General features: G+C 32.1%; 1 protein-coding gene across 1 annotated transcript; it reads left to right on the top strand.

The window, feature by feature from the left end:
* The first annotated feature begins 2,140 nt into the window (after positions 1 to 2,140).
* LOC114163070 lies at positions 2,141 to 13,851 on the top strand. The gene is made up of 19 exons (XM_028047133.1): positions 2,141 to 2,644; positions 3,438 to 3,746; positions 4,092 to 4,280; positions 4,486 to 4,569; positions 5,243 to 5,302; positions 5,691 to 5,735; positions 6,385 to 6,590; positions 7,725 to 8,198; positions 8,701 to 8,827; positions 8,912 to 9,109; positions 9,189 to 9,278; positions 9,672 to 9,734; positions 10,257 to 10,331; positions 10,436 to 10,486; positions 10,740 to 10,820; positions 11,371 to 11,505; positions 11,787 to 11,894; positions 12,580 to 12,645; positions 13,399 to 13,851. Exons 2-19 carry the CDS (start codon positions 3,444 to 3,446, stop codon positions 13,465 to 13,467), a joined length of 2,424 nt encoding a protein of 807 aa, XP_027902934.1. The 5' UTR covers positions 2,141 to 2,644; positions 3,438 to 3,443; the 3' UTR covers positions 13,468 to 13,851.
* Positions 13,852 to 14,063: the final 212 nt, after the last annotated feature.

Here is a 14,063-nt window from a genome sequence, read left to right as displayed (position 1 = left end):
TTCAGACAAAAAAATAAAATATAAAAATAAAAAGTAGAAGTTTTGAAAAGATCATGATCTTTAATTGACGTAGCATTTATTCAATCCTATAGTTATTAATGACTTAAGTAAGTACGAAAATATTGGAACGTTTTACTTTGATGGTGTGAAATAACTAAAATCGATTAAACAATTTAAAGATTTAAATTTAGATGTAAAATTTTCTCTATATCACATTGGGTTTTATGTGTTTATCATAACTATTCGAATTAAGATTATAATTTATATATTTATGAAACAAAATCAATACATGCATATGGAGTAAGTTTAGGAAAATAGAGGTGTCAAGAACAATTTCTTTTATCATTCAGTTTTTTAAAATTCAAGTTCTGAAAATCCTCTCTCCCTCTTTTTTTTTTCGCTTTCTATTTGTCAACATTTTCCTTTATTTATGTACACAACTCTTGTTCTTAGAAACTTTATCGTCTTCAAACTTACCACTTAAATTAAGATTTTATTTTATCAAATTTTATAATATTTTAAGATTTTTTTTAAATAATATAATTTTATTCTCTTACACTTTACATACCCAAACAGAGCTAATGAATCTTGTATACTTTATTAATTTAACTACAGTTGATTTACGTGACAATTATAAAGACATATATTTTAATAGGTGATCAATATAGTTAACATTTTGAAGTATCATATTATACTGGACCTTCTTATAAATTAATCATGACTATGACTATAATAATGAATATGAGAGCAATAACTATACTAATTTGATTTGATTGTACTGATTATAATAATAATAGCAACCCCAATCATAATGAATAAATAAATAAAAATCACTCGACCAATAGAAAATATGAACGATAATTATTATATTTTTATTATTTTCATAAAAACTCTCCTCCCAAGGAAAAAACATGTTGTTTGAAAAAAGAAATACAATGGAATATAAGATAAACAAATTATATCATGTCAGTATAAGAGAAACATTTAATTACATAAGACTATCTTATATTACATATTGTTTCACGGATATTTAATGATAGATTTACTAGTTAGTTAGTAATTATTAATGAATTTATTGACAACCATCAATGATAATTTTATTTATAGATTTTTTATTGTCCATAATCCACAAATAAACTTAAACTATTAATGTATTTTTTTTATTATTAACAAATATTTATTAGCACTAATATATTTCTGCTTATTAACAGATTTTATTTGTTAGTAATTATAGATTTTTCTGTAATATATTATAATTATCTTTTTTGTATTTGTATGGATTTCAATTATAATGGTCGTGTGATGTGGTGTAGCATGTGATTTTACAGGTGAGGTGAAATATGATAAAAATGTTATGTTTTAAGTTTTGAAATTGATATGTATAAATTTATATATAGTTGTCTCCTTTTAAATTTCTTAATAATTTAATTTTTTAAAATATATTTTACTGAAAAAGAAGAATGTGTTTTGAAATAAATATTATAATATAAATACTAAATATGATTATTACAGTAAATCTTGATATAAATATTTTCAGAATATTTTTTAATAAAAAATAAGACTAATCATTCAAAAGAATAATAATTCCCGAAAATTTATAATTCTCAATAACCATGATTTTTTATAATGGACAAATTTTGCATTTAAATAAAGTTCACTTGAAAATCAATTTTACAGATATTCATCCAGATATATAGGATAATACTATTCCGGTAAATTTTTTATAAACATTCTTTAAAAATAAAAATAAGATTTTTTTATCAGCTAAAACATTTCCTCGAGTTTATAAATGAATGAATCACCTCGTATACAAATTAATTTTAGCTTCTGAAAATTTTTGTTCAAATTTTTCTATAATTTTTTTTAACGAGATTATCTGAAATAGGACCTAAATTATAGAAACTAAGAATTGCAATCGATACGGCTAGAAATCTGGACAATAAATGTATAAAATAAACACAATAAAAATAAAAATTCGTTCTTTAAATCACCATAAAAATCTTCAATTATTACATATATTTTAAAGTTAAAAGGTGAACATATATACTTACCGCAAAATAAAAAAAATGTTATTATTATTATTATTATTATTTATATGTGATATAAAAACAAAAAAGAAGAGTATGGTAATAAGATAGGAGAATGAGGAAGTGATAGTGGGAGGAAGGTGAGAAGCAGCGAGAAGCAAGAACCAATCGAATCAACGATCCAAACAAAAACATAGAAAAACCGACGTTCCTCTTTGTTGGTCCCTAAACTACAACACTGTGTGTATGAACATTAGAATTGTCGTTTCGCCGTTTCTCGTTTCGTTTCGACGCCTACGAAGCTTCTACTACTCCCACTACCACTTCCAATTTATTACCCTAATTACTATCGCCAACCTTTTTTCTTCTGCTTTCAATTGCTTCGCATTGCATGGACCATTTCACCTTCTAACACAATCAATTTTTCTTCCATAATTTGTTTCCAGACCCAGAGAAAAAAACTACCTGAAGAAGTTGATGAATTAATTAATCTTAAACATCACTTCTTTCTCTCTCCAACCTCAATCCCTTCACTTGCCCCACTTTTTCTTCAGAGCCTTTATCTCTGCCTCAACCCCCTATTTTCTCTATTGTTTCCTTTGTTCCGCTATTTTGTGGTAAGTTTTTTTTTTTTTTGGGTTTTGTTTTTGTGGGTTTTCGGATTTCAGTTGCGTATGTGTTCAATCTGTTCAATTTGATCGACTTTTTCCATCTTCTACCTTGCTCTGTTTTATTTTTATTTTTTTTTCCTTTTTCATTACTTTTCTCCTTCGGGGTTTATGAATTAGATTAAATGTATTTTTTTTATGTGTGCCATTCAGGCTGTGGATCGGTTATTCACCCTCTCTGTGTTTTTTCAGTTTGTGTAACAGACAGAGTAAACATGAAACATGAGATGGTTACTGCTGTAGCTTTGAGTATGAAATCGGAGTGCTAAAATTGATATTTTGTAATACTTAAGCCTGTTTGTTGAAGGCAAGTTATAAGTGGAAACGTTTTGGTTTGGGGGTTTGTTTCATCTTTATGTGAAATGAAGTCACTGTGGACGACCCAGTTTATGCTGGGTTCATCATTGGATTTTCGTTATTACTAACGATTATAGTTTTCTGATGCCACTTTTGAAGAGCTCAATATCACATGTTTTTAGGCGTGGTGCCATGCTTAAAGAATAAATTTTAAGTTCTACCTTAAAAAATACTCCGTTTTCTGCGCATAGGAAGAATTAGTTTTTGGCAACTTGTTGGTATTTTTTTTCATAGCTGTCACTATTTTATGTTGGCTTGCATGATAATAAGGTATCCACATTTTGTAATGGATTTGAGATTTGTTTGTAGCATTATTTTTCTTTGAATTAATCTTGCTTCTTAGAGAATTTAACCTACCAAAATCATTGTTATGTTTGTTTTGAAGATACAAATGGCTGGAATGTCAAAGGAAGAAGTGACTGGTAGTCCTAAATGGGGTGCTTCAATTATTATGCAGACAACAGAGGATGTGGCAAGAGCTGTTGCTTCTGCTGTAAATTCTCCAAGGCCATCCGTTATATATTCATCAAAAAATGATCAAGGTGGAAATCAATTTCAAAGGCTGCAGTATCAAGTTACAAAAATGATAAAAGGATTTTCTCGCCCTTCTGAAGTTAAATATAACAATTACAATCCGGAAATCCTGACAGCTCAGAAGCGTCAATGGGCTGCAAACTTTCAGTTACAGTACATGGTAGAACTAAAATCTTCTTACTGAATCATTAGAAGTCAGAACTAGATGTTTGTTGCACTCTTTAGCGTAAACTATGAGGAAATTTAAGTTGGTTGATACTGTTGGATTTTGGTACTAGGTTTTAAATACTTTTCCCCTTAGTTCTTCATTTAGCAGTTTGGCCCAAGCATGAGTTACTTGAACATTCAGCTGTTTCCCTTTTCACCTTAAACCATCATATCTGCATATGTTTCTTTTTGCTAAATGTCATCATCAGCGTTTTTAGATTTGTGCCTTCTTTTTGACTCGGCACGCAAACTCATACTAATTTGTTCCCAGACTCTGAGACTTCCTCATATTTTACAGGACCATAGGTCATGGAAGGAGCCAACAAAGCTGTTTGAAAGCATGGTGGTTGTTGGACTTCATCCGAATTGTGATATTCAGGCACTGCAAAGACAATGTTTCTTAAGAAAGTCTGAAGGCCCTGGCAAATTAAGAAGTGCTCTTGGTTATCAGAATCAATCTCGTGTGGGGCCTAGTCTTGAACCTCAGGTTTTGATAATCAGATGCATAAATTGAATTTCCATTACTATAACTGTGATAATTATTCTAACTGCCTCTTGTCCTATCACTTTTTTTTTTCCCAACAGTACTTTTGCTGTGTCCACTACAAATTTCATTGGCTTCTGTTCTGAATATTGGTTTTATGTTCAGATGTATTGGTATCATGACAACTTTATGTTCATTTTATTTCCAGGTCTTATTTGTTTACCCTCCAGAAAAACAGCTGCCTCTTAACGACAAGGATCTTCTCTCTTTCTGCTTCCCTGGAGGCTTGGAGGTTAGGTGTACGCACAACGAACTTCTAATTTCCCCCTACCCGTTTTATGCCACTATTGTTACTATCAACATCTTCACCATCGTCATTATGAGTATCATTTTCTGATAAATACTGAGAACAGATTACTTCTAGCATTGGGGAATTATTTTGACGATAAAAAGTGTCCGGAAAAAGTTGTAGCTTTTTGAAAGATATTCCCCCATCCCAATTTAATATTATGGAAAAAAACCACGTATCTTCCTTTTGTTTATAATCAAAGGGGGGAATAAGCTGAAACTACTTTTATAAAGTTGTAAGTTGTTTTCATAAGCTAGAAAACAGTTTATGAAACTATCACAAGCCATCTGCATAAGCTCTCCCATAAACTTTTGTAAGTACTTGGGTTATTCAAAATAAGCAGTAAGAAAGCTCTTCCAGATAGGTCGAAGAGTACAGCGTTGTTATCAAATAAAAACCTACTTAGATTAGGAACCCACAATACATTAGTATACAAAAAGTATCTTGATGAATCAGAGTGATCAATATTATTTTGTATTTAATTTTTTGCATCAATTATCTGAATACCAAATTTTTGGTTGATGTATCTGCAGTGAGTTAGATTTATTTATTTTTGTGTCAGTAACTTATATGGAACTTATATTTAGGTTTTGCTTTTTCCTGTATCTGATTTTAGGTTAATGCTGTCGAGAGAACACCTTCCATGAGTGAATTGAATGAAATTCTTTTTGGGCAGGTATTTATGAAATATTTTTATTCCACTAATATTATGCATTATGCAAATTTTCTTTTGTTAGTATTATAATATTTTGGCTTCATTTGGCCAATTAGTAACTAACAGTCTGAAATTATATATCTCTTTGTCAATCTGGTTACTTAGCATCTGCAACTTCATTGTATACAGACTCCTAGCATGTTTGTTTTATTGTTAACATGCGATCCATGCTACTTTAACTCCACTCCATGTTTCTACTATCATTGAGTTCTACCTATGTTCGAGGCTTCCCAACTTCATAACAAACACCCTATCAGTATATTGGATGACCAACTTGTATGATGAGGCTGGAGAGTGTTTGAGATTTTTAACACGATGCTCACCTGTGTTTGTGTATTTTTTTTTGCAGGAACACCTTAAACAAAGGGATCTATCTTTTGTATTTAGACTACAGGTAACTTAAGTGATCGAATCATTACTTTGTTTCATCTGTCTTATATTTTCTTATACTAATGTTCTCTCTCTTTTCCTTACATCAATATATTCTAAGAATGAAAATTGGATTGTATATTTTTGAAACTTTCCAAAATCTATTTTGGAATTATATATTTCACAAATGGAATATGCTAATTCATGTCTTTTCATTTTTCACTAGTCTAATGCATCTTTCTAAATTATTCTTAGCAAATGCTATTTGAAAAAATTACTGAAGGAATTAATCCTTACGATTATGTAACCACCCAGTTGTATGGCAATATTCAGAGTGGTTAATGAGTAACCAGTTCTGGACTTAGTTAACCAACCATGTTAGTAGCAACTTTTTCCCGAGGTGCATATATTTTCATCATTATTTCCTTTCACTATTTCACTAGGTTTATAGCTGGTCAATGTTAGTTTGGATTTTTTTGTTGTTGTTTTTGTACCTTAATTTTCCTTGGGTCTACGTTTGTAGCTTTTTAGGTTTACCTCTTCCAAGGCATCAAAGATTCATATAGTCCCATTCAAGCTTTGAGTTTTTGGGTCCCTCCTTAATGTTTTTGTTTTTTATATTGTACTCATTCCTGACAACGCTTCTTTCTTTTGGGCGTCTTTTAATGACACAGGGTGCTGATAATTCAACTCTTTATGGATGCTGTGTCTTGGTTGAAGAGTTAGTGCAAAAACCCTCTGGATTGCTTTCCCTGATTTCTGAGAAACGGTCAAGTTATTCTCCTTTGAAACGCGAACGCCATTTATTAACTACACAAAGATGTTACTGCATTCTCTCAAGGCTCCCATTTTTTGAATTGCACTTTGGTGTGTTGAACAGGTAGGTTGGGATGTTTAACATATCTTGTCATTTATTGTATTAATTTTTGGAAGAACAGTTCTGTTAGTATTGGCTGTTATGTTGTGTCTTTTATGCACCAAAGTTTGTCAAGTAATTAATGATCTGGTGAGGGTTTATAGGATTAATGTGCAATACTGAAACATTAGTGCTAGTATTAGTGATCCGGTGAAGATTTATAGGATTAATGTGCAGTATTGAAACATTAGTGCTAGTATTTTATATGTTTGTGGAAATTGACTTGTCGCTGTGATTGCTTAAATATTAGTTTATTTTCTACTACGAACTTTTTTCAGTTTCAAGGACTGATAAAATAAATACCTGCATTTCCTTAATTAATCAACTAGGCTGAAAAAGACATACAATAAGCAAATCAATGTTTAATAGTGAGAGGAATTCATGTACTTGGGCAAACACTTCACACCCAATATAAGTTGGAGGAAAAAACCCTGTTTTATTGATGTCCAGATGATATTAATTGAAGTAAATAACATATTGGCTGAAAGTAATTGGAAATGGTTCAATCTTTGCTGGAGGCAAGATGTAGTTTGTTGTGACATAAATTTGGTCTTAGCACAGTGGAGTAACTTTACTATTTTCTTATAGGTGAAGAAACTATCAAACTTGTCCATTGTACTTGGGAAATATTAAGTGTATTCAAGATATCACACCAAATAGAGATTTGGCCAAGTTATAGCAGTCAATTTTTGAAGTTGTGTTATATGCTTAAAGTTCACTTTCAAATTGGTGTCAGAGTGTGTTGATCCATTTTTGACTATTTTAGTCTTGTTCAGTATACGCCGTCTGACCTTTGTTTGTCATCACAGTTTTCTTCAGACTATTAAGAACGACATTGTTTTTGAAGGAGCCCAATGGAATTGATTGATCTATGTATGCAATAACATCTCATGGGATATGCTTGTTTGTTGTTAATTTAGTTTTGGTAGCTTACATTATTGTGTGCTGTATGTCATCTTGGTGTTTGGTAAAATTATTGGAATTATGCATTTTATATGTTCACATTTAATGTGTTAGAACTGTTGGCAATCTACTTGACAGTATGTGTGCTACACTTTTATGGTTTTTGTTTGATTTACTGTGCTGATATCTTTGTAGCATCTTCATGCAAGAACGACTAGATCGCTTGACGAAAAACATTGGAGATTTAGATTTAGAATATGTTGAAGATAGCTGTGGTGAAGACAATTTTGGGGAACATTCAGAGTGCACGTTGGTGAATGATAGATTAGAAGATAGACATGATGACAGTCCAACGATTTCTCAATCAAGCCTAATAAATTCCTTACCGGAAATCATTGAAGATGATAGTAGTTATCCCAAGAAAGAAATAGTTAACGTGGAGCTGCATATATTTAATGATAGAGTCAATGATGACAATCCTGTGTCTTGTGATCTTGAAAAGGATAAAAAAAATGTTAATGAAGAATCTGCCCCTACGAATGCTGACGATTGTGATTTGTATGGAGATGCTTTTGTAACTAATAAACAGTCAGAAGATAGGCGTTTACCCAATGCTATTCTACCACTCTTGCGGTATTGCCAGTATGAAAGTTCTGAATCTTCCTGCAGGTACAACACTTTTGTCATTGTTCAGCGCATTTAGTCTGTATTTATGTAAAGTTAGCAAATGTAATGGTGTTCCCTGTGTTTTGTTTTGTGGTCAGATCTGAAAGAGCCAAGAAGAATATCTTCTGTATGAATTGTTTGATGTACTTGATTCTCTATAGGTTCAAATAATTTTGTTACTTGTTTATTCCTTGACTTCAATTGACAGCAGATATGTTGGTTGATTTTTTATTAAGTGTTGTTCATTACTATTATGTTGTCTGGTGTATTCTTGCATATGTTTTGTGGAATGAGTTGATGAGGAATATCACAGCAGTCATTGAATGACTCTTTATGCAGTTATGTTTTAGTGTGAATACGCTGTGGTGTATTATATTTTTGTTGCCTCTTCCAAATGGTTGAATAAAACGTATGGCTGTTTTATGCTGCGTTCAAGGTTCACCCTGTGAAGGATATTGCAGTTATAATCTGTTCATTTCACATCTTAAACATCTGCTTCGTGCAGTTTTCAGGGCTCTCCTTGTGATGACAGGAATTTCAGGAGTGATGCCGATGATACCGAGACTGAAGATGCTTCGTTCTCTGGTCAAGAGGATTTGAATGACCTAAATGTTATTCTTGAGTGGGCTAAGGTTTGTACTTTGAAATGCATTTTGTACTGTTATTTTTTGGATTGTGTATTGATATTAACTTATGTTATTTTCATCAATTCCCAGGCAAATAACTGTGGATTATTACAGATTATAAGTGAGTATTATTGCTTAAGTTGCCCTGCAAGGGGCACATCACTTAGGTTTCATCCTTTGGAGCACCTGCATCCTTTAGAATATCACAGACCAGATGATGCAATTCTACATCTTGCTGGTTCAACTGTTGATTTGAAATCTTTCAGTGCAGGCCTGGAATTTGCAGAGGTACGTTACGGTAATTATGTATTGTGTTTGATGCCCATAGACTCATGACAATACTTAATTTTTTGTTTGTTCTTCTCAGGCTCACAATTCTCTTCTGGCTGAGGAGGAGGCAACTGCATTATCTACATGGGCTGTAGGGTGCATGTGTGGTACCTTGAGACTTGAAAATGTAAGTTCTGTTATACCTTGTGATTGAATATATGTTCTTATACCAAATATCTCAACATTTGTGGAAAAAACTGATTTGACTATGGTGCCATTTTCATAATTCGTCAGCTACTTTAGAAAGCAGAGGTTATGGGAGATATTACATATATTACAACTGATTTATGGGAAAGGAAAACAGTTCCAAAAATTATGATCTATACATGATAATAAGTTAACGCAGCTGTAAAGAGTTGAAGGACACATGATTAAACAAGTAAGCCTAGATGGCATTAAAATATTGCTGATCCATTGAGCCCCGGAGTTGAAATGTATTGATTTGTGTAGAATTTGTATAATGTTTGTCCAGGACTTTTACAGCTACATGTTGGTTTGAATGGTTTTGTCTATTCTGCAGGTGTTAGCATTCTTTGCAGGAGCTCTACTGGAGAAGCAGATAGTTTTTGTCTGTTCTAATTTGGTATGTCTTGTGGCTCAACTTAAGTCAGTAATGATATTGTGAATATTGTTTATTTTCTCTATTCAATTTTATATTAAGGCTAATGTTATCTGATCCATTGGTTGGATACCTGTATATGCCTTTTTCTCTCCCATGCACTGTTAGAAACAGTACTAACTATATTTGTACTTAAGTTACCCTTGCTCTGTTAGTTATATTTAGATTTGAATTATGATGTGCCCATTTTGGCCTTGCTGACATGCTCATGCGTTGATGGTCAGCTATTTTGCTACTTATTCTGTAATGTACAGACAGCATCAGGAGTTATGTTAATTATCTTTGAATCTTGCAAATGTGCATATCCTCTGTTTACAAATTTATTATATCCACATTGAATATGGTTAGCTATATGTGGTTTTGACCCAACCCAATATTGGATTGGCTGATTTAGAGACTTTAATTGTCAGAAACAAGCATCTCACTTGAATTGTTGACATTTCATAATAATCCTTAATGGAAGCAATTTGATTCTTTTATGACCAGGGAATCCTATCTGCGTCAGTTTTATCAGTTATTTCACTAATTCGGCCCTACCAATGGCAAAGCTTACTAATGCCGGTTTGGTTCCTCTCCTTTCATATTTAAAAATCAATATGGATTTTCGTAGTTTTTAGTACCACTTCTCGACTACAGAATTTGATAAGAGCATCATACTCTTCTAGGTTCTACCAAATGACATGCTTGAGTTTCTGGATGCACCTGTGCCTTACATAGTGAGTATTCTGGTCTTGCTGTACTATAAGATTAATACTTGATTTACTTACATAGATAAAGATATTGAATATTGTGTGTTGGAGCTTGTGAAGTCCATTAAATAATATCTTCTATAAATTTTAACATTAAAATTTGAGTGATTAGTGTGGTATGTAGTTTTAAATTTGGTTTCAACTGTTTTTTATTGTGGCCTTTTTTTATATTGATGATATCATTTATCATAACTGACTTGCCTCAAAATTGATACTTCAGGTTGGTATCAAAAACAAGACCAGTGAAGTTCAGTCAAAGTTAACTAATAATGTTATCGTGGTTGACGCCAACAGGAATCAGGTCTGCTATTTCTTTTTCTTTTTCTATTCTACAATGCCATAAAGCATGGTTCCCATCTCCTTCCCCAAAAACAATGTTGTTTGTATTTGTTAGGAAATTGTATGCTTGGCTACTTCTATCCTATTATCTTGCAAAATTCTTAATTGAACACGAATGAAACGATGCTATGCATTGTTGAATTCATACTGCTTGATTATTATCATTTGCACTTTTATGTTTTCACATTTCGTGTTCCTTTGAAATTTATTTTTTATCAAATTCGGTTTTTTTTCTTTGTTTGGTAAGAAAGTGCTCAAATTACTCATACAACCCAACAACTGAATTGGTCACCCAACTTCTACTCAATATATTCAACCCCACTGAATTAGTTATACAAAGGGTGTTTATATATTGCACCCTAACTAACTGAGGTAGTTAGAGTCTGCATGTGAGTCTGGATGAAATATTGTGGGTTTATGTGAGTTGTGTTTTAACTTCTATCATACTTTATTTTAAAGTTATAGCAAGATAAACATGATCTCTTACAACAAATGCTGTTTTTTCACCATAGGTGAGGTCATCAGCAATACCTCAACTGCCACGGCAGAAAGAGTTGATCGCTTCTTTACGCCCTTATCATGCAACTCTAGTGGGAGAAAGTTACTTGGGTAGGAGAAGGCCAGTATATGAATGCACAGAAGTACAGGTGGGTATCTCTTAATTATCACTTCTTCCTTATACATTACGCTCCCTCATGTCCTCTGTTTCTTTCTCTCGCTTTTTTGGTTAGGTATTTATACCAATTTTACAAATTCGGTTATTCATTTGCCTAATAATTCATCATTTTATCAGAGTTTAAAAAAATACTAGTTTTTGATAGGTTTATAGAATGTCATATTGTCAACAATCTGTTATTCATATTTCTGTAACATTGTCAACAGTCATGTCAGCATAATGTCACATCATCTTATGTTGTTTTTCCAACAGGTAGAAGCTGCCAAGGGGTTCTTATCGGTGTTAAGGACTTATTTGGATTCCCTTTGCCATAACATTCGTTCGCATACAATAACCAATGTACAATCCAATGATGATAAGGTCCGTGTTTTCTCTTAACAGCAAACATCATTGCATTTTTATGGGTAATCTATATATATGTATGTATGTATGTATGTATGTATGTATGTATGTATATATATATATATATATATATGTATATATATATATTTTCCAATTGTTTCTAATGTCTCACGTTCTTAAAATAAGGATTTAATCAAAGGGCCTACACTTATACAGTGGTTAGTTTTTGATGATCAATTGATTTGAGTCTGGAAGGGTAGGGTTGTAAAAATACATCTTAAAGTATTGGATCTACTTTATACACTTTAACGAAACACGCACCATAATTCTTTAGTGGGTAATCTTTTAATACTACCCTTATAACTACATTACCTTCTTCTCCTGAAAATTCTTTATTGGCTAAAATTTTAAGTTCAGCGACGTGGCACTCAAGATAGATAAGTTTAAATTGTTTGTCTATACTTATGTTTTCTTGGTCTCTTTATGCAATTTCACACTAGGTTTTGCTCAATTTGCTGGCATTGAGATGTAGAATGATCATATTCTTATGTTCAATAAGCAAAATTAAAATATAATTAAAACAGGATTATGTAAATTGAACAATTCTAATTCATATTCTTATCATAGTTTGCAAATATTTACTTGCATTGCAAATAACAGACTTTAGCTCACAATTTAAAGATATGAATGCTTGTACGTTCAGGTATCCTTGCTTTTGAAGGAGAGTTTCATCGACTCATTTCCTTATCGTGATAGGCCTTTCATGAAGGTTTGGCTCATGAACTTTACATCATGATTTATGCTAATTTTGTATAAAGTTATCTTTATTTACTTTCTGGTTTTAAAAACCGGAACTGACTCCCAAAATTTATTTGATTTTCAATTTCTCAAGTCCAATTCCAAAAGCTATATTTATGTGAATATGATTCAAACATAGTTTCATGGTGTAGTTTTTCTAGCTAAATTGTGTTAGTGCTTGACAGTCATTGTAATGCTTTATATCTCCGAGGTTTGGTCAATTTATTCTCAACTATTGAAGGATATCTATCCATCTATCTATCGCCGATGACAAGCTTATTGACATCAGGCCAAGCCAGGTTGTTAAGGGTTTTACCAAAATCTTGAGATTCATGTGGAACCTTTACCATGTGGCTGTTGAGTGTCTTGTACTCTTGAAACATATGGCTGAAAATAGCTACTTGTCACCTGGATTCGATGTAGTTCTTGATTGGGGAATTGACTTGTTCTAAAGTCAAGTAAACACGTGATTGCTGTGTTCTCAACTGCATCCATCTACTTGTTAATGTGGCAAACCAAGTGAATGTGCATAATAAGCAATAATTCTTTATAGGTTGACATGCATGTTCAGTAGAGTACTTATTTGTCAGCTTGCTTAAATACTTTTGGCATGTTTATCATATTCATGTAATTTATTGAACGTCTAAGCAGAGATTTTATGTTTTTGGGTATTATTCCCAGTTTACTGATTCGGATTTTTCCTTTGTTGTCTTTTGCCAAATAGCTTTTCGTGGATACACAGCTCTTCTCTGTGCACACAGATCTTGTTCTCTCTTTCTTCCAAAAGGAATAGAGCTATTTGGGAATATCACTGCCATGCAAAGCTTGAACGCAAGTTCAGTGTTGTATAATTTCTCTAACTATGTATGAGTTAAAATTTTCTCCCTTCATGTAACGAAAAATTCCACTCGCATATAGGCTTGCTGCAGAACTTGTATATAATTAGTTAGATAGTATATTTAGTCTTAATAAGTGCTATTAAGGTTTCACTCTTTGTAAATGACAATTTTTGTTTCATACACCAAAAGTGAAAGTTTTATGCTTACATTATGGATAGAATGCAGAAATTTCTAGCTGCAATGTCGAATACGTTTTCAAGTTCTTATAAACATTTGCGAGGGCTAATGAATATTCATTATCAATGTAAGAAGACCAAGTGTATGTTTGATTTTTGTTATGATGTTCCTCCAATTCCAAGCATTATACATTCACTTTATCTGCTTCTATCGAGTTAATATTAATCTTATTCTCCTTGGAGCACTTGCACTAATGATTTGTGAACATTTTTAAATACTTCATAAATGCATATCACTTTTCTTTTTGTCACATCATACAACTATTTTTGTATTTTCTCTATTCTGTCTTTTATCTCAACTTGAACGGGTACTT

The sequence above is a fragment of the Vigna unguiculata genome, chromosome 9, assembly GCF_004118075.2.
Source record: "Vigna unguiculata cultivar IT97K-499-35 chromosome 9, ASM411807v1, whole genome shotgun sequence".
NCBI lineage: Eukaryota > Viridiplantae > Streptophyta > Magnoliopsida > Fabales > Fabaceae > Vigna > Vigna unguiculata.
Note: the sequence above shows the minus strand (reverse complement) of the source record. Positions and strands in the feature narration are given on the sequence as shown.